The sequence below is a fragment of the Herpailurus yagouaroundi genome, unplaced genomic scaffold, assembly GCF_014898765.1.
Source record: "Herpailurus yagouaroundi ecotype Mexico unplaced genomic scaffold, PumYag 186, whole genome shotgun sequence".
NCBI classification, from domain to species: domain Eukaryota; kingdom Metazoa; phylum Chordata; class Mammalia; order Carnivora; family Felidae; genus Herpailurus; species Herpailurus yagouaroundi.
Genome location: NW_024412417.1, coordinates 7188994 through 7202584, shown reverse-complemented (window position 1 = coordinate 7202584; position 13591 = coordinate 7188994). Strand labels below are relative to the sequence as shown.

The 13591-nt window shown below is 40.3% G+C and overlaps 1 protein-coding gene and 1 long non-coding RNA gene across 8 annotated transcripts in view; one reads left to right on the top strand and one right to left on the bottom strand.

Annotated features, from left to right (window-relative positions):
* NDUFAF6 (NADH:ubiquinone oxidoreductase complex assembly factor 6) overlaps positions 1 to 2490 on the bottom strand; it is a 31931-nt gene extending 29441 nt beyond the window's left edge. The window contains exon 1 of one of the 3 annotated variants that reach the window (XM_040494021.1): positions 2285 to 2490. In XM_040494021.1, the coding sequence (XP_040349955.1) occupies positions 2285 to 2481 (197 nt within the window). In that variant the 5' untranslated portion in view covers positions 2482 to 2490. The remainder of the gene's footprint in view (positions 1 to 2284) is intronic. The other 2 variants (XM_040494022.1, XM_040494023.1) reach the window with 2 other exon arrangements.
* Positions 2487 to 13591, top strand: part of LOC121042724 (uncharacterized) — an 86794-nt gene continuing 75689 nt past the window's right edge. For all 5 annotated transcript variants that reach the window (XR_005796401.1, XR_005796404.1, XR_005796402.1 and 2 more), the window contains exons 1-2: positions 2487 to 2733; positions 11624 to 11769. This is a non-coding gene — a long non-coding RNA (uncharacterized LOC121042724). The remainder of the gene's footprint in view (positions 2734 to 11623; positions 11770 to 13591) is intronic.

Genomic DNA, 13591 nt, shown 5'->3' with positions numbered 1-13591 from the left:
GAGCAAGATATACTGATTACTTAACCATTTTTTCATCACTCAGGATCAGTGTTATAAATACTGACTACTGGTATACAAGGATATCTTAAGTAGCCAACCAAGGTCTAATTATTGAACTCTTTCAGATAGAAATGCCACACTATGACAGTTTTATACAGCAATAGGGCGTTTCACTCATTCACTAATTGCAACATTTATTCAGGGCCCGCTATGCGCCAGCACTGTCTAGACACTGAAGATAGGTATAGACCTCAGTCTGGTAGGGAGAGACAGACATATGATAAATAAGCATATCTGCTGTCAGGACTGCTGTGCTATTTCCATGGACCTGTGCCACTGAAGCACAAAAAAGTGGTTCTCCAATGAGGTGGAGGGAGGATGGAAAACAGGTGCACTGTCAGACATCTTCACTAACATCTCCTTACCCCTTTATAGCACTAATTCCAAAGTCTGAGGCAGCCTTGGGGTTCCTCAGAAACAAGCCCCAAGATGCCTATGTAAATTAGGTTTGAGATATTCCCAGGAACCTAGATTCCTAGCAGAGCTCTGGATGGCTAACCCGAATTTCTGGCCTGGTATCTTTTCCAATATTTGGAAGCCTTGCATAAGATACATGTCCAAAACAACCTCGCATGAATAATTTCAGAGGCCAAATTTTTCAAAGATTAATGGACAATCTGAAGCCAGAAAGTGCAGTCTTCCTTTCAAGTTTCATTTTGTTTTTGAATGAAACTACTATTGTGCGTTTGTTATGTGCAGCATTTTTACATACGTCATCGCATTTAACCCTCATAACCAGGCTATAACGTAGGAGTAGAAATTTACAAAAGAGCAAATAGCTGAATTTTAATGCAACTTTCCCAAATGATGAACCTAGGATTAATAAATGCAGATGAAGTATGCCTGTGAAATCCAGGCTTTTTAATAAATCACCAGTCAGAAGGCTCCATTCCACCCAAATATCTACAGAGACAGACTAAGTATCTGCCCATTTGTGAATACATATTTGAGAAAACTGTCATGTGATACCCATAAAACTATTACTAAAAGAATAGTATAATAACTATGTATACATATACTATAACATAGTGATGATACTATTACTTCTATATAGTAATACATAAGAAATTAGGAAGAGTGATTATTCACCTCTGGATAGAGAAGTTAGGACGCTCCTGGTGTCAAAAATTACCCTGAACAAGTAAGTGGATATGGGCGGTAAACATTTTGATAACTTGTGTTTCTTATCAAAAAATTATACTTTAAAATATATAAAAATGTGTGTAACTTTTTAGGAATTTTGGCTTATTGCTCTGATTTCCACTATTGTTATCTTGTTTCCCCTGTAAGTAATCCACAAATAGGGCAGAAACATTATTTTAAAAAGTGATTAAAAACAAAACAAAATGCTGAAATGCATGAGAATTCTGTTGTTATGCTACATTTTGCTAAAATTGAATATAAAAAATTTGGATTTACTAGTCCAGTCAAATCCAAGGTAGCTTAATTATTCTAGCATTCCCCAGAAGTTCTTCAGACCAGGTACTTTTTTGAGCCTTTCACCAAGGTTATAAGTCAAAGGCAGCAGAAGGGCACCAGAGGCTAAGCCATTGATCTTTGCAGTCAGGCATAATTCCAAAACTGGCCCCTGCCCAGACTCACTAGGTCACCTGGTGACCTGATTCTTCTAATGATTCCGCGCATGATTAACAGCAACTGCCATGCGCCAAGTCCTTCCGGTGTTATCAAGGCTGAACAAAATTGTCATTAGGCCCTAACTTTATGAGACTATTCTACTCAACCTCTGGTAAATTCCCTGATCTCTCTAAACCTTCGTATCTTCATCCATTAAATAAGATAATAATGGCTTATACTGTACTAACTGTGCCCTTGCTTTGTGCCAGGCACTGTTCTAAATGCGTTAATCCTCATAACCCTAAACGGTAGGTCTACATTTGTGCATCACAATCTGTAAAGAAGATTAAGTAAACTACTTGTACTTTGCATAGTGCCTGACACAGAAGAACTCACTTAGGTAAAAATTACTAGTCGTCCGTCAGACTTTTACAAAGCTGTGCATGCAGTAGGTTTAGGTAAAAATTAAGGTTCAGTCAAGGTGGCAGACGAGAAGTTTTGCCACGATTTCGTGGCCTGCGCGAAATTTCCGGCGGCCTCAGTCCCCGCCAACCGGCTCGCCCCGGCCAGCCCCGAGTCCCGCCGCGCCCACCCGGGTCCCTCGGGGCCACTCCCGGACCACCTGCCAGCGCAGGCCGGGCTCGCTCACCGCAGCAGCTCCATGCAATAGCGGTCGGTGCCCGAAGCGCCCGATCCGCTGGCCGCGGCCACGCTCCGCCCGGACCCCGCGAGCCCCGGGAGCCGCCGCGCACGAGCCCACAGGCCCCGGGGCGGCCGGCGGCGGCACAGGCCGGTAACGCCGAGCCGCAGCGGGCCGCAGGTGGAACCCAGCACGGAGGCCGCCATGACACCGACGCCGCGTGCCCTCCGACCCCGCCACGCCTCCTCAGGTCCACCCGCCCACTTCTCAGCGGCGGGCTGACGGCCTGGGGACGCCGCTCGGAAGGGAGCCAGGTGTCGCTGTGCTCCTCTGCATCTGGGTCGTCGCCGCCGCGCTCTTCTGCTTTGTGGGTTCCAGAAAAGCCCCGCCGAAATCGGCGGACCCCACGCTGTCTCTCCTCCTTCCTTCCGGGTCCTTCTGAAGATGTATTTATCAAGGTAGGAGGATAGAGAATATTTTATTTGACAGTTTACTAGCTTAATTTATAACTTTTCAGTATTCACATAGTATGTGAGCCTCCTTTGGTACTCTTACCCGCAGTCTCTCAAATATTAAAGCTGGGTCTAGTTACCATGACCTGACCTTGTCCAAGCCATCCATCTCCGCCTACATCTGGATCCCAGTGATACCTCCCGCCTGCCAGATTTGCCCGGTCTATTCGTGCAGTAGCCAGGCGGGTTCTTTCTAAAGTGTACATCCGGGGGTGCCTGGGTGACTCAGTCGGTTGAGCGTCCGACTTCGGCTCAGATCATGATCTCACCGTCCTGAGTTCGAGCCCCAACGTTGGGCTCTGTGCTGACAGCTAAGAGTCTGGAGCCTGCTTCGGATTTTTGTCTCCCTCTCTCTGCCCCTCCCCTGCTCTCACTCTATCTCGCTCTCTCAAAAATAAATAAACATAACATAAAAAAAAAAGTGTACATCCGATCATGATCCTTGCTTGCTTGACAGCCTTTACTACTCATTGGATAAAGCCCTTCCGTGATATATGCCCTCTATTTACTTTTCAGCCTCAACCCTATTTGCATTTGTGACTCCAGTTTAGTGTTTCTCCTTAAAACCAAAGGAGTGTACCCTGTTGCATGGTCCTACCAACTCTCTCCAATTAACCCTGCTTTGGTTTTACTGCCAAGACTGCCTCTGCAGCCTATGCAGGACCTCAGTCCCTCCTTCATAATGTTCTCTTCTCTCTCTTTAGCTCTGACAGACACACACTATTAGTGTTTTTGATACCGCAATTTAAGCCTGATATGTAAAAGAAAAAAAAAATCATGCATCTACATTTCTAGTTCTGATCTCCTGCCCAGCTGGAATTTTCCATCTGGACATCTTGCCATGACTTCAAAGTCCACTAACTCCCCTTTTTAGTCTCTTTATTTAACTGGACAGTAATTCCCTTCTCACAACCAGGGAAAGTACTGTGGAGTCATCCTTCTGTCTTCCCTCTTCTATATCTAATGTAATGTGACTGATCAGGTCCATCAATTTCTTTTCCTTTACATACTCACATACTTGGTTTTGTAGCTGATACAAAACCTGGATTCAGATCCTGGTCCCACTTCCTACTATCTCTGTGACCTTTGGTGACAGATTTACCTTTTCTTGTGCCTCAGATACTTGCCCTAGGAAATGGAAATAATAATAAAACCTACTTCATAAGGTTCTTGTACAAATTAAATGAGCTGATGTATTTAAGGCACCTAGGCAGTGTCTCGCCCGTAAATAGCACTCAACACAAGTCAGCTATGTACGGAAAACATTAAGAAAGACTTTTTAGGGGCACCTGGGTGAGTCAGCTGGTTGAGTGGCCAATTCTTGATTTCATCTCAGGTCATGATCCCAGGGTCGTGGGATCGAACCCTGCATCAGACTCCATGATGAGCTTGGAGCCTGCTTGGGATTCTCTCTCCCTCTGCCCCTTTCCCCAGCTCCCACACTCTCTCTCTCTCTAAAATATAATTTAAAAATTAAAAAACAAAAGAGTTTAAAAGGAGCAAAACGATTGTGTCTCAGTGGTAAGCTAGACATTGTTCAGGTTATTTGAGTCTAAGAGTTCTTGGTGCCTTTCATCATCTTTGAGCTATTTTACATTTCTCTAAGTTACAGAATATTGACAACAGTGCACATTATTCTTGTCCATAAACATACAAATTATGTTCGTAGGAGTTTCAGTTGATTATTATTCTATGGATATTGACCAGTTTCATATGTGTTAAGCAGATTTACTTAAGCATTCCTGACTGCCCATATAGTCTGGTACTTTGATTATTTCTTTGAATTGATTGCAACGTCTTACTGGTTCCCACACTAACTAATGAGTTAAATGAAAATTTTTTTTAATATTTTATTTGTTAGGTAATCTCTACACCCAACATAGGGCTCAAACTTACAACCCCAAGATCAAGAGTCACATGCTCTACTGACTGAGCCAGCCAGGCACTCTTTAAATGAAATTTTTGACATGTCTTCATTTTATAGCTATATGAGAGTCATGTTTCTACAGTTTTGTTAAAAACTATTCTTTAACAGCTACCATTAGCTATTATTAACTTATCTTCTATTTTATTTCCATTACCCAGTTTCATATCTGTCTGATGGACATATTTAGTTTTCTCACCTCCAGGCCAATCAATCTGTATTGAAAAATACCATTTCTAGTAATCACAAATTAATGCAAATCAAAGTCATGCATACTAAAAGTGTTATGAGCCTATAGATACATAAACTTTTAAGGCAGAATTCCAATTAATGGAAGTAGAAGAAAAATTAAGGACTTTTAAAATTATGCTGTGGATAACACACTGTCACCAACTAACATTTATAAGAACATCTATTACTTGCTAATCTTGAAATTAATGTTTTTTTTAAGTTTATTTCTTTTGAGAGAGAGAAAGAGCAAGCAGGGGAGGGGCAGAGAGAGAGGGAGACAGAAAATCTCAAGCAGGCTCTGCGCTGTCAGAGCAGAGCCCAACGGAGGGTTCAAACCCACAAACCCATGAGATCATGACCTAAGCCAAAACCAAGAGTCAGACGCTCAACCAACTGAGCCACCCAGGTGCCCATTGAAATTAATTTTTTAGAGTTATGAGCACATAAAATATTTCCTTAGTCTAATTACTTGATATCAAAACGAATATATTTGAAATAGGCATACACTTTCATTCAGTCAAGGTTGCAATCAAGGCAAAAGCTCAGTGCTTAACTCCAAAATTGACTTTTATAAGTAAATAACCACAGAGGCACAATTTGTTAACTTGGCCTTTAGCTGTGACAGTTGCTCACTATATCCTTTCTGAATATATGACTCTCCATGGTGAGATGTTCCATCTGTGTAATTATGGATGAAATATAATAACATTTCTTTCCAAGCTTTAGCTCAATAAAGATTGTCCTGTGGTTGATTGCTATATTTTTAAAGAGCTATGCCTTATTGTCCCATAATATTTCTCCCCCTCTCATTTTTTTCATGGCCTCTGCCAAGAAGTGAGTTTCATTCCTTCTGTTAAAAGTCAGTCTGGTATTTTGGCTTTTACATGACACCTTGAGCATCTAAATGGTCTGGGAAGGTCTACACCAGACCACAGCTGGTTAAATCTCCCAGGATAAAAATACTCCACACACTTTCTCCTCCTTCTCCAAGGCCCTCAGGGATCAACTGACTTCTTGGTCCATTTTGTTTTGTTACATGTTTTTCATTATATATATATATATATATATATATATATATATATATATATATACACACACACACACACACACACACACACACACATTTGCCTATATGTTTTAGACTTCTTTTAATTATATATATGTATATACTTTATATTCTTTAATTATACATACACACATATTCTTTAATGCTATACATATATATGATTAAAGGAAATATGGAAAATATAGGCAAATGTAGGGGGAAAAATCATGCTAAAACCAATAATTCAAACAGTTACTGTTTACATTTTGGTATTAGATCTAACCTTTTCTCTGTTAATAGGCTTTTTGCTTGTTTTTATATATTGTCTCTATAATATTATTTGAATAGCCAAACATGGTCATAAACATTTATTATGCTATTATTGCATTCATTCTAAAGCATTTATTGAAAGTCTATTACGTTCCTACACTGTACCAGGAACCAGGATTCTAGGGTAAGCAAATAGACATGTTCCATGTCCTCAAAGAGCTTTATTCTTTTTTTTTTTAATTTTTTTTAACGTTTATTTATTTTTGAGACAGAGAGAGACAGAGCATGAATGGGGGAGGGTCAGAGAGAGAGGGAGACACAGAATCTGAAACAAGCTCCAGGCTCTGAGCAGTCAGCACAGAGCCCGACGCGGGGCTCAAACTCACGGACCGCGAGATCATGACCTGAGCTGAAGCCGGACGCCCAACCGACTGAGCCACCCAGGCGCCCTGAGCTTTATTCTTTAGTAGTAAAGACAGTTACACAAAAAGTCATCACAAATAAATATATAATTACAAAATGTGATAACTGCTATTGTGTTAATGAGGTTATGAGTTCAGCTGCTCAAATTAAGACACAAAATAACAGTGCTGCAGACAAAGTAGACATTGAGTCCTCTGGCAGTTTGGGTGCAAGCAGTCTCAGGTTGCCTGGAGATTCCAAGATCGCTGAGCCCCAGGCTCTTGCAGTCTGCTCATTCTACCATCTGAGGAGTGGAGCCTTCACCTGTACATCCAGGATGGCCCACTGCTAGTTCCACATGGCAGCCAGCAGCAAGAGTGAAAGCAGAAGGGGCAAGATGCCCTTCTCTTTAAGAGAGTAGTCATTTGGTTTGGCGGTGGGGGGGGGGGGGGGGGCGCCGTGGGTTGAGCATCTGACTCTTGATTTCAGCTCAGGTTGTGGGGTCGAACCCCATGTCAGGCCCCGTGCTGAGTGTGGAACCTGCCTAAGATTCTCTCTCTCTCTTTCCCTCTCCCTCTGAGAGGGAGCGTTCGCTGTCTCTCTCTCTCAAATTAAATAAATTAAATAAATAAGAAGTCATTTCTGGGGCGCCCGGGTGGCTCAGTTGGTTAGGTGACTGACTTTGGCTCAGGTCACGATCTCACAAATCATGAGTTCAAGCCCTGCATCGGGCTCTGTGCTGACAGCTCAGAGCCTGGAGCCTACTTTAGATTCTGTGTCTCCCCCCTGTCTCTACCCCTTCCCTGCTCACTCTCTCTGTCTCTCAATAATAAATAAGTGTTAAAAAAATTTTTTTTAAAGAAGTCATTTCTATGCCGTGGCATATAGCAATGCATGTGCTTCATTAAGCATTAACTAATAAGACTTGCAGTGAGTCTAATTTCAAATTTCGTAGTGGTGATGAACATGATATATTATATATTTACAAAACTATTATGTGATATGAAAACATCTGTGATTTCATTTGGTGACAAGATCATAGTTACTGCTAATACTTTTATGCTTTGTTGCCTGTATTCCTAATTGAAGCAAATGCTAAATTTCCATTAGCCATTCATGAAAATACAGATGTAATTTTTTTCCCATTCCAGTTTACAGACTCCATGAATTCTGTGCACAACTTCCTTGGGTTAAGAATCTCCTGCTTTAAGGGTACAAGCCAGAATTTGCATGTATCACATCTGCTCATATCGCATTAGTCAGAATTTAGTTTTCTACAAGGGAAGCTGGGAAGAAGTAGTTTTTATTCCAGGCAGCCATGTGCCCAGTTAGAAATCATGGGTCCTATTATTACTGAAAATGAGGAGAATGGATATTGGGGTACCACTAACAAAAAAAAAATGAACTTTATACTATGAAAAAATTTAATAGCGAGTCCTAATCCAGATTATGGAGTCAGGAAAAGTATCTCTGAGAAAGTGCAGTTAAACAGAGATCTGAAATATGATAAATAATAATAATAATAGTGCCAAACCTATTACTTATTGAGTGCTTACCACGTGCTGGGCATTCTTCTAGTATGCTGCCCATATTAATTCTGTCTCACAACAACCATGCTCAGTTCAGGGGGACTGTTCAGGTTTTAGCCCTGAAAGTCCTGTATCCCGGGAAACCCCTCAGTCTAGGGAAGCCTGGATGGCTGCCACTGTGTTGGTGCTATTGTTGTCATCCCCATTTTATGGAAAAGGAAACCAAAACATGAAAATGTTAAGTAAGTTGCCCAAAATTACACAGCTAGTATTTGGCAGAGTCAGGATTTACATCTGGGAAGGTTGCTCCAGTCTACCTGCTTACCTGCTGTGTTAGTTTGCTAGGGCAGCTGCAATGAAGTACCATAGACCAGGTGGCTTAAACAACAGAAATTTATTTTCTTACAATTCTAGAGGCTAGATGTCCAAGATCAAAGTATCAGCAGGGTTGATTTCTTCTGAGGCTTCTCTTCTTGACTTGTAGATGGTCACTTTCTCCCTGTGTTTTCACATGCTCTTTCCTCTATATCTGTGTCCTCATATTATCTTTTATAAGGACACCAGTCATTGGATTAGGGCCCACCCTAATGACCTTATTTTACTTTAATTGTGTCTTTGAAAACTTTATCTCTAAATAACAGTTACATTCTGAGGTACTGGAGGTTCGTTAGGACTTCAACATATGAATTTGGGGGAAACACAATGCGAGCCCATAACAACTACTGCATTCTGCTACCAGGCGAAGAGTGTGTGTGTGCATGGAGGTGGGGGTAGTGTTCCACAAAAGAAAACTGCATGTGCACAAGCCCCAAATCAGTAAAGGGTCCGGCGCGTTCAAAGAGTGAAAGCCTTGTAGCTGGCATTTACCGAATGTGCAGGAGGGTGGACCACGTGAAAATGGAGAGGTAAGCAGGAACCTTGGTGCTGTGATCTTTTGTAGGCCAAGTTGAGAACTGAGGATTTTAAGTGCACAAGGAAGGCCCTGGAGGGATTAAAGCAGGGTTTGGCCTAATCCAAAAACTCAGATTTTAGAAGACAGCTCTGGTGCGTATTTGGAGAATAGACTGGAAGCAGGAGGACTGGTTAGGAGCTTCTGCTTGGAGCTTGGGCCAGTGTTGTTGGGGATGTGGACAGGTGTGGCAGTGGAGATGGAGAAAAGTGGGTGAATATCACGTGGTGAAGGTAGCACCAGTGGAACTTGCTGATGCACAGAAGGTGTCAGAGAAAGGATGCTTCCTGCTTCCTCCACCTGGCAGAACCCTTTTTGTACATGTATTCCCCTTCCTCCCTTAGAAGAGCCAGGTACCATCCTCAGCCCACAGACGTACATCTTACAAAAGAACCTAAGCATGGTATTTCCACTCCCATCACCAGTGATTGGTCCAGGCCAGTGCATGTTTCCCTGCTCTGGTCAATGACACTTAAGAAAAAGTCTACTGTGGGGCTTCTGAGAAATTTGCCTCAGTAACAAAGGTACAATATACAATTTCACTTATGAAATATTATTGCCAAAAAGGTTTAACAGAAATCATATTAAGCTTCTAAATATAATTTTGAAGTTCACAAGAAATATAAAGATAAGAGGAACAAGATAAATGGCATCATGAGGAAATATATCAGAATAATTCAAAAGAAAAACACAATGTCATGAGAAATGAATTGGGGGAATGTTCTAAATTTAAAAAGACCAAAGAAATATCACGGCACCTGGGCAGCTCAGTCAGTTAAGTGTCCGACTTCAGCTTAGGCCATGATCTCACTGTTCGTGGGTTCGAGCCCCTCATCAAACTCTGTGCTGACAGCTCAGAGCCTGGAGCCTGCTTCAGATTCTGTGTCTCCCCCTCTCTCTGTCCCTCACCTGCTTGCACTCTGTCTCTCTCTCTTCTCTCTCAAAAATAAATAAACTTAAAAAAAAAAAAAAAAGACCAAAGAAATATAAAACCAAATGCAGTGTATGCAACTTGATTGGATTCTGGTTTGAAAAAGATAAGCTATAAAATACATTTTAGGGACTAATGAGGAAATTTGAACATAGACTGTATATTAAGTGATATTAGGGAGTTACTGTTAATTTGTCTTAAGTATGCTGTTGTTGTGGATCTTTAGGAGACATATATATTCTTAGGAAATACAGGCTGAATCATGTAGGTGTGCAGTGTCATGATGTCTGCAACTTACTGTCAAATGATACAGGAAAAAGAGTGAAGGTGGGAGGTTAAGCAATTGTGCCGTGTGGCAAATGTCATCAGTTGTTGAATCTAGGTAGAGTGTATATGGGTCGCCATTGTACCACTCCCAACTTTTCTGTACATTTAAAATTTTTCAAAATGAAGAGATGAGGGGTCAGAGAGACACAAGGAAGACACATACCTCTTCTTCCTCTGGATGTTGTCAGTTTTGAATGTGATGCTCGTGACTGAAGCAGCCATCATGCAGCCATGAGGGAAACTAGCGTGGAGCATCTAGCTGAAATGCTGACCTGGCCCTGGAGCCCTGCTGACATTAGCAGTAGATGCGTTTTCGGCCATTGGAGCTGCCTTCCTCCTAACTTTCTGTTATGTGAAAGAATCCATATTCCTTACTATTTAAGCATTTTGAGTTGAGCCATTATCTCTAGTGGAGACAGGAAAAAATACTAAAAATAGAGTAGTCAGGGAAGCAGCAGGGAAGCCAGGAGACAATGGTGGTAGAGATATAAATCATAAGTTGTATACAGTTTTGCTCTCTGCTTATCACAGTATAACATGAATTTTCCCATATCATTAAGATTTACTTATAAACATTTTTATTCTTTTGGAATAAGTAATATATTCCTGTGTTAAATATGGCCACAGATTTTTTGCAGTTACTCTCATCAGAGGTGGTCTATTCCCCACCCCTTGAAGCTGAGCTGGTTGGGTTTTGTTTTTGTTTTTAAGCACAGTTAACATACAGTGTTATATTAGTTCAGTTCTACAATATAGTGATTCAACAACTCTGTACATTACTCAGTGCCCAGCACGGTTAAGTATAGTCGTCATCTGTCACCGTACAACGTTATTAGAATATTACTGATTATATTTCCTGTGCTGTACTTTTCATCTCTATATTCATTTATTTTATACAGAAGTTTGTACCTCTTAATCCCCTTTATATATTTCACCCATTACCCCCACCAACCTCTCCTCTGGCAACCACCAGTTTGTTCTCTGTATTGAAGCATCTGTTTAGTTTTGGGGCACCTGGGTGGCTCAGTAGGTTAAGCGTCCGACTTTGGCTCAGGGCATGATCTCGGAGTTTGTGAGTTCAAGCCCAGTGACGGGTTCTGTGCTGACAGTGTGGAGCCTGGAGCCTGGAGCCTGCTTCAGATTCTGTGTGTGTGTGTCTCTCTCTCTGCCCCTCCCCCACTCATGCGCGCTGTCTCTCTCTCTCTCAAAAATTAAACATTAAAAAAAGAAAATTAAAAGTGGATGTTCCAGCCCCTTCGGATGAACTGCAACCCTGACAACTTCACTGCAACTGCATGAGAGACCCTGTGCCCCAGCTCCCCAGAGCCACCCGGCAAAGCAGCTTCCTGATCCTTGGCCCTCAGAAACGCTGAGGTATTAAATATCAGTTGTTTTAGCCCATTAAGGTTTAGGATAATTCATTATATGGCCATGAATACTAATACAGTGTCATTTCCTTTATTTACATACATATATACAAATATGAACATAGATTCTACTGTCTCCCCACCTTTTCATATAAAAGATAGTATATTGTTCACATTATGACATTAGCATAATTTCTCTTATAGGTATTTCCATAGAAGGTCATAGTGAGTTTCACCAATTTTTTATAGGTACATACTGGTTAATTTAACCGGTCTTCTAGTGGGAGACACTTGTTTTTTTTCTATTCATTTCCTGTGACAACTGGCACTGAAATTATTAGCTTTGTACATTACTTTTGTATGCTAATGCATAAATAAATTCCCAGAAGTACAATTTCTGGGTCAAAATTGTGTTTTTGATAGATGCTGCTAAGTTCCCTTGATAAGGTTTATGGCATTTTGCACTCCTACTAGATGTGAGAGAACCCAGTTCTCTCGAAAGTTTTGACATTTTTGCCAATTGGATAAGTTAAAAAGTAGTATTTCAGTATAATTTTAATTTACATTTCTATTATTCAAAGGGGAGACGAGCATTTTTTCATAGTTTTAGAATTATTCTTATATCATATCCTGTAGACTGTCTTTTCATAAGCTTTGCTCACTTTTCTATAGGTTACAGGCCTTCTGTATTGCTTTGTAGGAGCTCTGTGTACATGAGGGAGATTAGTCCTATGTCTGGGACATAGATCACAACTTTTTTTCCCAGTTTGTTGTGGCTTTGACTTTTCTTGTAAAATCTTCCCATGTAGAAATTTTGTAATATATTTTTATTTAGTCAGACTTTATCAATATTTACTTTCAATGCTTCTGGATTTTGAATCATCATTATAAAGACCTTCCCATTAAATTTTTTTAAATTATTGTTTGTTTTCTTCTAGTACTTCTATACTTTTAACTTTTAGTTTTTTTCTTTCTTGGATTTTTGTTTGTTTGTTTTGGAGGAAATAAATGTTGCAAAGCATGGATCCAACTATCTAGTTCATCATTTATTCATCAGTCCACCCTTGCCCCCTTTGACTTGAGATGCTTCCTCTTTCATGGAATGAACTAATGTATGTGTTTTCTGTGTATACTGTTCCATTTGTCTATTAGTATTCTAGCACTGTACTCTCTTACCTATTGCAAGTTTAAAATATGTATTCATATATATCTGGTAATACTGGTTCTTTCTCATTGTTTTTTTTCCCTTGCCAGTATTTTCCTGGCCATTCTTATTTATTTTTTCCATTTGAACTTTAGGATCAGTTTTTCTATTAAAAAAATTCTAAAGTTATTTTTTTAATTATGTTAAATTTATATCTAACTTACAAAAATAGGTATTTTTATTATATTGAGCCTTCATAAACATTTTTGATGACAATGTTATTACTTATCTTACTGATAACACCATTGACTTAACTGTGCTCTTGTTATTTGATCCTTATGTTTTCCCCAATTCTTAGATGAACCACTGTAGTTGAATCTCTGTCCATATCTGTGATTATTACCTTGTGATAAATTCCTAGAAGTAAAATCACTAGTCAAAGGCTGTGAACTTTTGAGACGTCTGACATTGTCACAATTCTTACCAAAGAAATTATGTCTTCCCACAAAATGTGGATGAAAGTGATAGATTTATTAATTCTTTTTAAGAACTTTAAGACAGAGCTGTGAACTTTATTTTATTTAATTTATTTACTTTTATTTATTTTTGAGAGAGAGAGACAGGGGAGGGGCACAGGGGAGAGTGGGGACAGAGGATCCCAAGTGGGGTCTGCACTGACAGCACT